This window comes from Centropristis striata, chromosome 9, assembly GCF_030273125.1.
Source record: "Centropristis striata isolate RG_2023a ecotype Rhode Island chromosome 9, C.striata_1.0, whole genome shotgun sequence".
In the NCBI taxonomy this organism is placed as follows: Eukaryota; Metazoa; Chordata; class Actinopteri; order Perciformes; family Serranidae; genus Centropristis; species Centropristis striata.
Window position 1 is genome coordinate 10,791,901 of NC_081525.1, and position 14,551 is coordinate 10,806,451.

Below are 14,551 nucleotides of genomic sequence, written 5' to 3' on the forward strand. Positions count from 1 at the left end.
GCCAGCTGAGACTGGGTCATGGTTCCCAAAGGCTCAAGTACATAATGTGATAACAACGCCCTCACATGCTCATGTCACTTCACACTGTCTGTGTCGGACTGTTGTGGAAAAATACATGCAATTAGAAATGTGTTGGTATCATCCATGTGCACCACTCTGGCACAGAACAAATGTGGCAATTAGCACAACATATTTACATGACAAGGTGTTGTCTGTGTGTATATATCTATGGGGATTTACATTATCAGTGTTAACCAGTGTTTTATTATGCAGCTCTACAGTTTGCAGGTTTGTGCAGGTGGGTTGCAGCAGTAGTCATATTGTAAGAATTAGATGTGGGGGGGGAAATCGATACAGTAAAGTATCACAATATTTTGCAATATTATATCGATTCATGGACGCCAAGTATCGATATTGAGCGTTTGGACAGCCCGTCGGTTTCGCCGTTCCGGAGACTCACTTTTATGAATATACTGGTATCATATGAAATAATGCTGCAAAGTTTGGGGTTTTTTTTATGTTTCATTCAACAAAAATTCAGAGCAGTGAAGCTTAACGTTTTTGAAAGTTTGGTAAGTTGATCAGTTCAGTTTGACTGAACACTTTGTTGGATTTGACTCTCATTGTGGAGAAATAAAAAGACTGAAGTGAGATGAATAGACTGAGAATTTTCTCTTATCTGACAAAACAATTCTTGATTGAATTTAATATTGTGGACACAAAATGCAGTTAAACAGTTAAATGGCAATATATTGTATCACAAAACTCCCCATATCGCAAAATGCTTAAAATCGCAATAATATTATGTCGTGACTCAAGTATCGGGATAAAATCGTATCGTGGAGCCTCTGAGGATTCACACCTCTAGTAAGAATTTGGTCCTAGATTGAAACTGACACAGAATTGTGACACAGGCAGACTTTGGTCATCCAAGCTCTAAACTGGCTGTTTTTGGATTGATGAGCAAACATTGCATCGCAGTTCATCTGGGACGGCTCAGAACCCTGCGTCTGTATCTGGGGCTGTACTAACCTCAACTTTGACAAAACGTCTTAAACGTGTCAGAAACATTTCAAGAAAAAGAGCCTTTCTTTCTGCCAAAGATCTGCTATAAGACCACTTTTCACAAATCCTCCTTGCACTGTTTACCTGTTGCTTTTAGAATAGATTTTAAGAGATTATTGATTACCTACAAAGCTCTGAAAGACCTTGACCCAAGTTATTTTTCAGGTCTTTTATTGCCCCGTGTACCCTGAGATTCTCAGATGCATCATTGGTTGTTGTTCCGATACGAGGTCTAGATTCACACACAGAGGTAATGGAGCTGTTGCAGTTGCAGCTCCAGAATCTGAATGAGCTATCTGAGGAGATCAGGGCTGCAAACTCTGTCTCTGCTGTGAAATCTCTTTTAAAAACCCACTCTTTCAGAATTGCTTTTCAATGATTTCATCTCAAGTTTTCATCACATTGTAGTTTGTTGTTTAGTTCTTCGCTGGTAGTCCATCCCATTGTCTTTGTGTTTTAATTTGTTTTATTGTAAAGCACTTAACTGTGTTTTGAGAGCTGACTTATAGATATAGTTTATTATTATTATAATTAAATCAGGCAGCCATCAGTGCATACTCCTAAAAGGATCAGCTCACATTCAGTGATTTGTTAGATCTGTTATCTAATAAAACTGGGCTTGTGTTCATGCTATGTCTTACAAATGTAGGCGCATCAGTCTTTCTAGGTCTCACATTGTCACATTGACTAACCCTTTATCCACAGATAGACTCAAGTAGTATAAGGTAGAGGATGGCAGTCATTCTGACCTGAACCTGAATGCACATTTAGTAGTGATGTGCCAATGAAGCCTCATGAAGCATTTTCTTTATATTCTGAGCCCATTAGATGGTGCTCTTGGTTTAAAGAAAAAGGCTCAAGCAATAGTAATTGATTCTGCTTTCAGTCCTTTGTTGAACATAGAGCGCCATCTAGTGGGCTCAGAAAATAAAGAAAATGCTTCATGAGGCTTCATTGGCACATCACTAATATTTAGTTGCAAGGTTATTATAGTTAACGAAAACTAACGAAATAAAGAAAACTAGAATTGAAAAAATATTGTTGTTAACTGAAATAAAAATGAAAATAAAAATGAGAGCTTTTAAAAAATGATAACTAACTGAAACTGTATTTTGTGGTTACAAAACTAACTAAAATTACAGTGAAAATGTCCTTCGTTTTCAACTTTTTTCATATGTAAGCCTTTTGGTTGATATGAAATCTATTTCATCTATCTGGTTTTATAACTTAATAAACTTATTGGGGCTGAGATGGATAAGACTGTCTCCTCCTGACCTCCTGAAATTGAAATACTATGGCTGGTAAACATGGTTAGGAACAATGTAAAGTATACATGATTTGCTTTGAAAAGAAAAACATGCACAGTTCTTTAAAACAGAATTCTGAAAGAAATCTATCTGCTCCTTGTAAGAACAGAAATAAAAGACGAAGGACACAGCATTTCTTTTCTTCCTTCTTTTCTTCCTATTGCAAGGCTCTGAGCCACTCTTCAGTGAAAAGTATTCTGTTGGTCGGCCATTATTGTGAACAAAGCCCAAGGTCAGTCCACAGCGTGCTGTTTTTGTCCTGAAAAGACTGCTTTTGTCGATTTCCTGGGAGACCAGAGAGAACGAAATAGTTTCTGGATGGCTGATGCAGTGAGTCAGACACCAACATTCAACATGAACAGATCGCAGGCAGTGACACACACACTTCCCCTCTGCACCTCCGATTGTGCTGATGTTGTGTTAGAAGAAGAAGAAGGTAAAAGAGGGGCCGTGTCGCTCTAAGTGGATGCTAATTAAATAGCATTAGAGTCCTCCCTGAGGACGGACGGTGTGGAAGAAACGATAGATGTTGCGTCAGAGGAGCGTCTGAGTCACTGAAATTTAAACTACATCTGTTGTTATATACAGCTGGAACAGAAAGGTGCAGAAGATCCATTTATTTGAAGTGTTTTTATGCTCTAAGTCGGTCCTGATGAAGACTGCTACTTTTTTGAATCAATTATTTGTTGTTAGCATTGATGCCCATTTGGTATTTATAGCCAGAGGGATGCAGTGCACCTATTATGCATTTCTAGTTAGGTTTGTTCAAGTTTGGCCAATAACTCATGTTTTTTTCATTCACCTTGAAGTGTGAATATCTGCCAAATATTCTGCCAAGGACAGGTGATGTCTCTCTCCGTCTCATTCTGTCTGTTTTTATGCCCCTTTAGAAGTGTTTGAGTCATGTTTATCTTCCCTTGCATAATAATGTGCATTTTCTGGTGGTGGAGGAATTATTCAGATCCTTGACTTAAGTTTGGATGTTATGAAGTGGGGGCAAGTACTGTGCAAAAAGTTTTAGGCAGCTGTATGCTTTAAGAATGCTTCCAAAAATAGAAATGTTATATCAATATTTGGTGTGACCACCCTTTGCCTTCAAACCAGCATCAATTCTTCAAGACTTTTGTACATTTAAAAACTGTACAAAAACAGTTTAATAACCTTGAAACCCACCTGCCCACCAGCAGGTAAGGAGAGGGTAGGGTTAGACCAAAATACTTTTTTTGAACTGATGTAGTTTCAGTTGTGTTTTAGACACATGTTAACTATGCACAATGGCTAAAACTAGAAGATGTTACCTTTCAAATGAAGCTTCATGCATGCATTCTGCCCTTTCCGTTCGTCTGTTATAAGCTTTGGCCTCAAAATTGTCTTTGACCATTAAGGGGTTGGGAAGAGTTATTATAGACCAAACTGACCAGATTAGATCATGTTAAAGCAGGAGTTTGCTGCCGAGCTCATTTTAAACTATAAACAAATGATTATTTAATTTAGTTTTTTTTCTCCATTAGTCAGTTGATAGCTTGGTTTGCCCAACCAACAGTCCAAATCTCAACCAAAAAAAAAAAAAACCTCAAATCTTCTCATTTAAGAAGTTGTAACCATGAAATTTTGTTTGTCTGAAAAATGACGTAAAATGACAATTATCGAAAAAAATGCTCTTATAGTCACTCTCTTGTCAACTGTCAAATCTTGTCAACTTACTAGTAACTTTAAATGTAGTGCCGTAAAAAAAATTATAGTATTTCCCTATGAAATGGAGTATAAGTAGCAAGTAGCATGAAAATAAATGACTCAAGTATACTTCTAAAAAAGCATTTTACTTCTGGCAATTTTATGTGGAATCACATATTTTCAGTGCAGTGCAAGTTCAAATGTGGTTCAGTGTTTTGCATGTTGTTTTAATTAAGTGGTTACTGAAGTAGGATTCAGATTTGGCTCAAAGTCAGTCCTGACCGTGAAACATTCTTATCATCATTGCATTATTTGTCAAATCTTGTTTTTTTCCCAATTATGCATTTTAAACAATGTGCAGCTGTGATTTTATCATATCTTGTTCTCCACTGCAGCAACAGGTCAACTTCTACTGCAATTATTTAAGTATCAGTATAAGCAAAGAAAATAACTACTTCACCATCCCACACTTGCATGAAAAAGATGCCAAAATCTATTCACAATGATGCGTAAGGGGAAGGTTATTCATACCTAAATTTTAAAATTCAAAAGTAGACAAAAAATGTTCTTTTCCATATCAACATACCAGATTATCTGCCCTTATACATGTCCAAAAATTAGGTCATGAAAAATACATTTAGTCACAATATATTCATGGATTATAACTACAACCAGGCCAACAGGTGTGGCACATGCTCACCCTTTGAGGTAACTTAAGGACTGCAGGTGAAAATGTCCAAAATGTCCAAAAAGCGTTCCTAATGTCTGTCTATTCATCACAAACTGAAATATCTTGACAAAATAGATTCAATAATATTGGTTCAGACATTCTTTGAACCTTGATGAATAATCTAGTTTAACCTGCTGACTTCTCCTCTAGCACCATCACATTGCTTTATGACCAAATACCTGCAGATTTAATGACAGTACAGGTAAATGGACTGCATTTGAATAGTGATTTTCTAGTCTTTGTGAGGACTCATTCACACGTACATTCATATGGGTGGCCAAGGTTATCCTCAACCTGCCACCAACAAGAATTCATTCACACACAGATGAACATATCTTGCCCAAAGATTCTTCTACATGTAGGCTGCCATTGGCAGGGATCAAACCACTCCACCAACTGAGCTACGGCTGCCCTTTGTATTCACAGGATACTAATATTACCATCGTGAGGATGAAAGTACGGTTACTGATGCATTCATCCAGCCTTACTGACAAACACCAACCTGAAAGTTTAACAGTTTTCAATATGAGTCTGCTGGTGAGGTGGTTAAAGACAGATGTAGTCAGTGGAATGTCCTCGCAGTTAATTAATCGTAAGGATGGAGGGCATGTTGTACAGATTGTCAGTGTTGGAGTACTCGAGATCGGTCTTGGTCTCGAGACCACATTTTGATGATCTCGGTCTCGTCTCAGAATCGACTGCAATTTTACTCTGTCTTGTCTCGGTCTCGGACAAAGCGGACTCTGGATTTTATTTCAAGACCGATCATTTTTGGATTTACGATTACTACTATTTACTTCAATATCATTACTGTGATTTTGCGTAAATCGTATTTCTTCAAGTACAACCAATAACATGACTCATATATCATTTGAAATTGTTGTAACGGTTAACGGCTGTCACCCCTCCCGCCTCCTTTCACACTCCCCCCTCTAAACTTCATGTGAGTGACAGGAGAAGAGGCTGTGAGAGGATGTCAGCCAACTGGTCTGTAATAAAAGTTTTGGTCTTGTCTTGGTCTCGGTTTAGGTGGTCTTGACTACAACACTGCAGATTGTGAAGCATCTTGAGGCAAATGTGTGATTTATGATACTGGGCAGTACAAACAGAATTAGCTTGACTTTACCTGCTTACTGTAATAACAACATATGTGTGGTTTGTGTGTGTGTTTGTGCATTTAGGACTATGATCTGAGTCAGCTGCAGCAGCCTGATGCCCTGGAGCCAGAGTGTGTCAAGGTGGGGATCAGGCGTATGGATGAGAGGCCTCTGCACCATGACCACCAGTACCCCCTCCGATCTGCTGCCCCCCACCCAGGAGACATAGGAGACTTCATCCACGAGGTAGGGTCTGTATGTGTCGGACACTGTGTCCTTCACTTCTGTTGTCGTCTACACCAGCAACAGCACCGAGTCCCAGCCTCACTCACTGAGATTCAATCTGTTCACCCAGATTAAATTCTGGTGTTGGGCACATGCACAGTGCACAGGAAGTGATGAATCACTGCTGGAGTAAAATACAAACTGTCTGTTCAACAGCAGTGAGCGAACACGGTGTCCAGAAAGAGCTGGATTTGCCAACGTTAGGTCTTTTTACTTCTCTCATCTCTTTTCTATCCTTTGATACAGAGCTTCAAAGACTGACCAGGATGTGTGCAGTCTACCTCACCACCTTACAGGATTTAGGGATATTGAAGTTCAAACAGTTTTTTCTCAGCTATTTTAAGCTGCCAGTATGGGAACTAGCCCAAACCCATTCACAGACTCTGATTATTGGTAATTAAAACAGAATGCAGAGCCTATATCCACAGATTTAAAATACATTATTCAGGTCCAGGCTCAGTCGTACAGTCTGTTCCCCTGGAGTATCACTCCACCCCTGTCAACATCAACATCAACATCAATCAAGAAATGAGATCACCAGGTAGCTGAAATTATTAACAGCCTGAAAGTCTCCAAAGCCTACGATGCGTATTGAGTAGAGATGGGAATCGATGAATGGTCTTTAAGAACTTGTTCGATCACATGAAATTTTTAATCGATTTATTTTTCAATTTCATTTTATATCTGACTGCGTATCAGTATCACTGAACTGAAACACGGCGAGCGTTCAGTTCTGCAGCTGTAAGTCAATAAGCCAATGAGCTCAGAATTAAGTGGGATAAAGCTACAGTTTGCAAACTGAAAGTTGACATAACAATTATAAAACACACAGAAATACACAGAAATACTTATTTAAACACAAAACACATTTAGATATGCAAGATTACTGTGAAAATTAACCTCATGCTTCTTCAGGGGCTGAAACATCAATAATTGAACTACTTGACGTTATCTTCACAGTTTAATCTCACTGAGGTAGTTTTATGATCGACAGGAAGTATCTTTTCGTCCTTTCAAAATAAAAGTGTCCGTTATCAAAACAGGCTTTTGCATAGTACTGTATATATATCTTTTATTTTGGCCATGTATGCATGTTTTATACATACTGGAGTATGTATAAAAACATAGCGATCATTCGATGAATTCATTGTTAATGTTATAGATGCTGGAGTTGGCAGGTTTCTTCCAAACGGCCATCCCTAGTAATGTGTGAATACAAATTTCCTGAAGGAAAACAAAGATTCCGTGGTTCACCTAATGTAATGAACCCAATTTTTAAATCAATGACAAAATCTGACATATTCATCTACCGGCCGATTGTCGTATCCACAGCAGATAAGTGGGTGGCTTATTTACTGAGGCCACTCCACTCTGCACCCATAATGGTTTCAGCGCCCACCACTTGGCTGGAACGGCACTATGTGTGCTTGTGGAAGAAGTTAAAGGTCTACTATATTGGAATGTTTGTGTGGGCGCTGGCTGCTTAAACCGGAAAAAAGCTATTGACACTGTTAATCATTGAATCCTAATATCTAGGTTAACACAATTCAACTTGTCTGAACATGCTCTACTTTGGTTTCAATCATATCTGTCTTGTAGGACGCAATATGACACTGTAGATGGTAGGGATGGGCCGTTTGGAAGAAACCTGCCGACTGGGCATCTATAACTATATAATCTTGACTGTAATGTTGGTGTTCCACAGGGGACGGTCCTTGGTCCAATCTTGTTCTCCCTATTTATTAATAACTTAACCAACATAAACACCCCAATATATGCGAATGGTAGGCTAATCTTCATGCAGGCTAAAAACACCTTACAAGCTGGTCGTATCCTCACAACTGCACTGTCCATGACTGGCTAACTAAATCTTGTCTCCTGTTGAACACCAAGAAAACAGTTTATATGTAAGTCTCCAATCATCACCAAGAGGTAACCTGTTCAAATGCATGCCTGAATGGTATAGAGCTTGACATTGTGCCTCATTTCAAGTACATCTGGGTCATTTATTTAAAAATCACAACATAAAAAGTGTCTAACTGTATCAAATTCAATCTTTATAAATAACTAACAAATCAGAAACAGCTTATCAGAAAATGAAGCTTCAATGTTCCTACATTCTATGATTGTCTCGCCCATTGGGTACTGTCCAACCAGTCGGTCTCTCACTTGTTCAACAACCCTTCAGCCGAGAGAATCACTTTACAAGAAACCCCTGCTAATGTTTGGCAAAAAAACCTTATCCTCTCATCACTGTAACACTCACTGCGTAGTTATGAAAGGTTACATGGTCTTGCACCTCCCCCATTATATTAACAGGAAACCTACTTTAATCTCCTACATAGGGTTACCAGAGCCTAAACCAGAGGTGATGTCAATATGCACCACCTCTGGCCAGACTGTCCTGTATGTCAAAGGCAGGAATTTTTGGAACAGTCAACCGAATACAGAGAGAGAAAGCCCCATGTTCAGCACTTTATTTTACTTTATTACCTCCATTTGGAAATAAACAGGCAATTAACATCCCAACACATGTTGGGCTCCACTCATCATACTTATAATCTTTAAGTGGGAAGGCTACATTGGTTATACAGATGTTTGCAGATTGAATTGGTAATAAAGAAAAATAGTAAAATCATAAGTCCAGGTGGTGAGGATGCAGGTGTCCCTGAGCATATATTCAGTCACTCGTGCCCATTGCATCTTAAAGATATGCATTTTAAATTGTAGAATGGCGGTCATGTATTCCATCATGTTAACTCGTTTTGGCTTCTGTAGCCGCATGTCAAAGGTTGTAGGGTCTGGTTTCATCCAATTTTTCCTGCAATCATCAATAAGACATGCAATATGTAACATGGATCTGTGGCGTTATTGGGAAACGTGTCCAGTAGAAACCTAGGTCCATAAGGAGTTCTGCTCCGATCATTTTTTCCACTCCTTCTGTAATGTTTCTCCAGAAGAAATATATCGTTGGACAGTCTCAAAATATGTGTTTATGGTCACTGACCATGCCTCGGTTCCTCCAGCACTTGTTGCTTGGATTGTTTTTCGACAGATAAATTACAAGAGGTGTTCTGAAGAAACGCAATTTGACCTTCCAGTGGAACTCCTTCCACTATTGGCTTCCGATCGCTTCATGACATGTGGCACAAATGTTCTCCCAAGAGTCATTATCTGTACGCTCAGCACTTTTAAAAACCCATCTAAATGGATGGCTGAGGTCAAACCAAACCTGCACACACTTGTAAGCTCTTTATAAGTCCTAAAACTGGTCTCAACATGTTAAATTGTGTTTTAATTTATTGATTATATGTGGTTACTTGCTTCGTTTGGCTTCTAGGTAACACCTGTCAGGGGCAACAGATGGAAATAAGCCTTTGTTTACATTCTGCTCTTTTACAAATGTTCAGTGTTCATAAACATTAGATGATGTGTGGTTGGCAGAACGACGCACACTTACAGCTGACACTGTTTAACAAACAGACATGATGGAGTGCAGGGCACAGAAACACACAGTGTCTGTGTAATTCTTAATTAGCTCTGGTAATGGTCAGGATTAGCTGGCCTCAGACCTGACCACAGCCTGGCTACCTAACTGGAGGTAAGCCCTTTGAGTTGACTTAATCCCACAGACTGGCTGCAGGCCGCCCACAGCTCCTTAAAGGGACAGTTTAGGTCTAGGACAGTTCACTCTGTCACTGTGCTTCATTTTCTTAACCTGTTATTGTTCAAAGACCTTTTTGGTGGTTGTGGGCAGTGGATGTTTAGGGGGAGATAGCAGGTCAACAATAAATGCCACATAGAAGTGGTGACATCATCTGAAAGCTGTGAACCTGAAGATTAATTTGAGATGCAGCTCAGCACTGTTTGTCATGTTGTTCTGGTCAAAAACATCTAATTAAAATGACTTGATGAATTAATTATTTATTTATTGAAGCCTATTATGGTGAATAAAGGGCCATAACATTAGTGGACGCTTTCTAAAGTCCAGTCCATGTTCAACTGTGTCCCATAAATTGTTACAGCAATTTTTGGGTTGATATCATTTGCTACACATATTTGGTGCTGAATAATGCAATTTTATTATCGAGAATGGATAAAAATGGTCAGAAAAAATCACCATAATATTATATCAATATATAAAAGACATTTGGAACAACTTAGAAGAATTCATTGTGAGATTTGGGTTCAAAAACTTTGGTCATTTTGGAGATTTCTGTATTTTTAGTGATTGGATGACGAACACTTCTGTTCTACAAACTGCTGAGAAACCCTCTTATTGTCACTATACCTAGGAAAGCTGCACATCCTCTGAATGCTCTAGGTCTCTAGTTTGTGGTTGTAAAGTTTCATGAGGCTGTGATTATCTAAAAGGTCAAGACTCAAGAAATTACCTCACTGCAATGAACTGGCTACTACTGATGACTAACATCATCCCACAGGAAGAGAACTGGCCTCATTGAGTCTCAGATTTCCACTGATACCCAGTTTATGTAATTAAAAACCTGTTTAGGGACCTCAGTGTGCACAAATATTCAAATACAGTAGGTGGAAATGGCAAATTTGTGCTACATGAGAAAAACTATGCGGTTTTTGCCTTAAACTGCATGTTATCAGCACGTTATCGGCCTCCAGGAAAAAAAATGTGGCGTATCATTCCGCCGGCCCGCCCACGGGGCTTCTGAATATTAACAGGTTAATCGCACATTTCCTATTCTTGTCAGTGCAAATGGAATAGCATTCAGGAAACTTAAAGCATATGTCATAAACTAAAAAATCATATATGTTCACCAATTACTGGTCAACTGTGTCTGCTGTTTGGTGCTGGACGGACATTTATTGGTTTATCACTGAAATCTGCTGGTGATGAGGTCGATAAGAGCTGAAACCAAAACAGTTGTAAGGCAGACGATACTGCAGACCTGGTGATAACCCGACGCTGTTACTTTGATCCACATTTTTCACATTTGATCCTTGTATTATAGAAATATTTATTCCTGCAGCTCTGGCAACAAGCTCTGGGAAAAAATGTTTTTTTCTAGTAGTATTATAAGCCAAGCCTCTGTTTGCCCTACAGTAGGTCACATGACCTCTTGACAGTAACACAGAAATATAGCTTTTATTGCCACTTTTGAATCAACAAATGATGCTATCACGGAGAGAGTGCATTCAATCTGTTCTCAGAGGGCTTTGTGTGCTGAGGTTGTTGATACTCAGATATCATCAGCAGCCAAAACGGCTATTTGTTGCAAATATCTGATATCTTTAAATTTTCAGCATTTAGTATAAACGATGAAAAAGAGAACTTCCAAGCCTCCACATACCTGCTTGGTTGTGAGAATTTAGAAAACTGACTATACTGACGTAACTTTACATTATAATTAGAGATGTGAATCAGCAAAGGCCCCATGAAACTTGAGTCACTTTGTGATATTATTGCAATTCTAAGCATTTTGTGATATGGTGAGTATTTTAATACAATATATTGCGATTTAACTGTTTAACTGCGCTTTGTGTCCACAAAATTAAATTCAATCAAGAATTGTTTTGTCAAAGAAAACAATTCTCAGTCTATTCATCTCACTTCAGTCTTTTTATTTCTCCACAATGAGAGTCAAACCCACAGACTGACCAACAAAGTATTCAGTCAAACTGAACTGAACTGATATAACATGTGGACGACAACAACTGCAGCATTTTATCAAACTTTCAAAAATTTTAAGCTTCACTGCTCTCAATGTTTTTGAATGAAACATAAAAAAGCCTAACTTTGCAGTATATTCGACAACTTCCCGACAAGATATCCTGATGCACATAGTGCCCATAGATACATACATAATTATAATAACTACATCATTATCGTAAATAATTGTTAACTATAATAAATGATATGACGTCATTTAGAGAAAACATAGGCAATTTAACTAAATCAGTCTCTTAAAGCTACTAAACTATCAATTAGATATTATAAAATTTTGATTACCATATTAATATTTAGTAATGGTTGTAGGAATTTGAAGTTCTTTTCATAGAAGAGGTTGGCCTCACTCATTCCTTAGATCTTCTAGTTTCATATGATACCAGTATCTCCAGTATATTCCTAAAAGTGAGCCCACTACAACGAAAAAAACTGGTGCCCCACTGGCTGTCGGAGCGCTAAATATTGATACTTGGTGGCCATGAATCAATATAATATTGCCACACATAATATCCCAATACTATGCTACAATTTTTATGATACGATTTTGTCCCCCACCTCTAAGCATATGTATAAAAATCCATTAATGCTTCATAGGCTCAGCTCCAGTGAGCAGCCGAACATAAATTTGAAGATGTCGCTGGTTTACATCATCATGCAGTTTTGTCCACCTTTAAACCTTCCTCAAATCTTTACACTCTGTCAGATGGATTAACATGGCAGCTCAAGCGTAAACCCTCATCATTGTCAATGCAACCGATGCAAATTGCTCTCTGCACTAGCTGCTTCCATATTTTAGTGTGTGTGTGTGTCTGTGTGTGTTTGTGTTTCTTTTGGTCAGGCTGAATAAAAACATCTGCCTAGTGGAGCTCTGAATAATGAGCGGGAGCTGTCAGACATGGCAAGCTGATCTAGACAGCTTAATCCAGCAGACATGACAAGCTGATGCTTCTCGCCCTGCCTCTCCCTCTCTGCGGTAATTCTCTCCTCCCATTGAGTCCCAGAGTGACGGGAGTGTCTTCAGTCAGACGACAGACGTGGCCCAGAAAACATTTCCACTGCTTATCAGATTTACCTTTCTGAGCAGTGATGAGAGCCCAAAAATAAATAAATAAATAAAAACAGCCATTTGCTGGATTGCTAGTTTGAGCAAACATTTTTTGATGTTCATTTTAGATGGCCCTCTTATCTTCTCGTGCACAGTTCTTTGAGTGAGTCCATAAAAATAATGTCTGAAGTGTGTGTGTGTGTGTGTGTGTGTGTGTGTGTGTGTGTGTGTGTGTGTGTGTGTGTGTAGTGGTTTTAAGTTCAGGCTACACTGGGTAATCTGCTGAATCTCCTCCTGGAGATAGAGGCAGCATCTGTCCAGCCTGACCCAAATCCTCCTCTTTTACGTTCCTCCATAATCCCTCCTTCTCCCCCAGCACTCCCCTCCTGCCCATCTCAACCCATCCATACAAACACACACACCCACACACAAATTCAGCCTTTCTACTTAACGCTCCCTCCCTGTTTCTCAGCCTTATTCTGATCTCCATGTCCTACTCTAGTGCCTGTTGTGGAGCGGCTGAAGTGGGGCAGTAATGTAAAGGTCACAGAGGCTGGCTTGTGATTGGAAAGTTGACATTTGAATCCCAGTTCTCAGCTCCTTTCAGATGGTCTGAATGGGTCAACAAGCATCATCAGACACGGCTTAATATTGGTCTGCTTCTGCTTCGGTATGAAAACATGAACACAGGTGTCTATAATACCCTTAGCTTCAACAGTTCCTATAAAATATTACAGGATTACTATAATCCTGCACTAGATATCGTCAGTCTTGTAGCTCTCTCAACCATAAATTCTGCTTTCCTCAGAGATACCCTTGAGTGTTTTTTTTTGTGTGAAAATCCTCTGCTGCAAACGGGGCAGTTTGGATGTTTAGTAAATGGACTCTGGTTGAGAAGTGATGAGTATGGAACTGCATGGATTAACCTGTGACATGAGTCAATTTGAATGTGCAGGCTCCTTATCCCACATCAAACACAGGATTTGTGTATGAACTCCCAACTGTAACCAACATTAGACACTCTGAGCAGAATATACGGATATCTCGTATACCATTCTGCTCTTAGATTTATTACTGGTGATGCCTACAACACTCATCACTGCATCTTATATGATAAAGTGGGCCGGCCTTCTCTGGCAAACAGGTGAAAGAAACATTGGTACTTGTTTATCTTTAAGGCCATTACCGGAAAAGTACCTCCATACCTAACAAGACTTCTTGTTTGGAATCATGAGTACTTTTTGAGTCCTTTTTGGAAAGCGGTGTGTTTTGGCTCCGCCCACTAGTTTGTTCCCGTCGTTCTCTGTTCCCATACAGGTACTTTTTTAGCGGCTAACCAACAGGGTTCAAATGTGACAACACTCAGTTATGCCAACTTAGTGACTTTTTCCTCTATATTAAGTGACTATTCAGACCCCTCTAGAGACACTTTTTCAAAAAACTGGCAACAAATCTAGTTTTTCTGGTGTTATTGGAGACTTTTGGAGACTCGTTCCTGCACTCCTTAAGGAGTAGCACTGTCCCAAAGCACTCACTAGCGGCCCAGTCCTCCTGCAGCAGTCTCTCCCAGCTGCATTCAGAGCAGGAGATGTTAACCCCTCAGCGTCCAGTCTGCAAATGAATCACGCATGTGCGAAATCGCAGCCT

General features: G+C 39.2%; 1 protein-coding gene across 1 annotated transcript in view; it reads left to right on the forward strand.

Moving 5' to 3' along the window:
* The window catches only part of LOC131977269 (cadherin-2-like), a 94,934-nt gene that overhangs the window by 74,847 nt on the left and 5,536 nt on the right, over positions 1 to 14,551 (forward strand). The window contains exon 15 of the mRNA XM_059340481.1: positions 5,958 to 6,119. Coding sequence (XP_059196464.1) covers positions 5,958 to 6,119 — 162 coding nt within the window. The remainder of the gene's footprint in view (positions 1 to 5,957; positions 6,120 to 14,551) is intronic.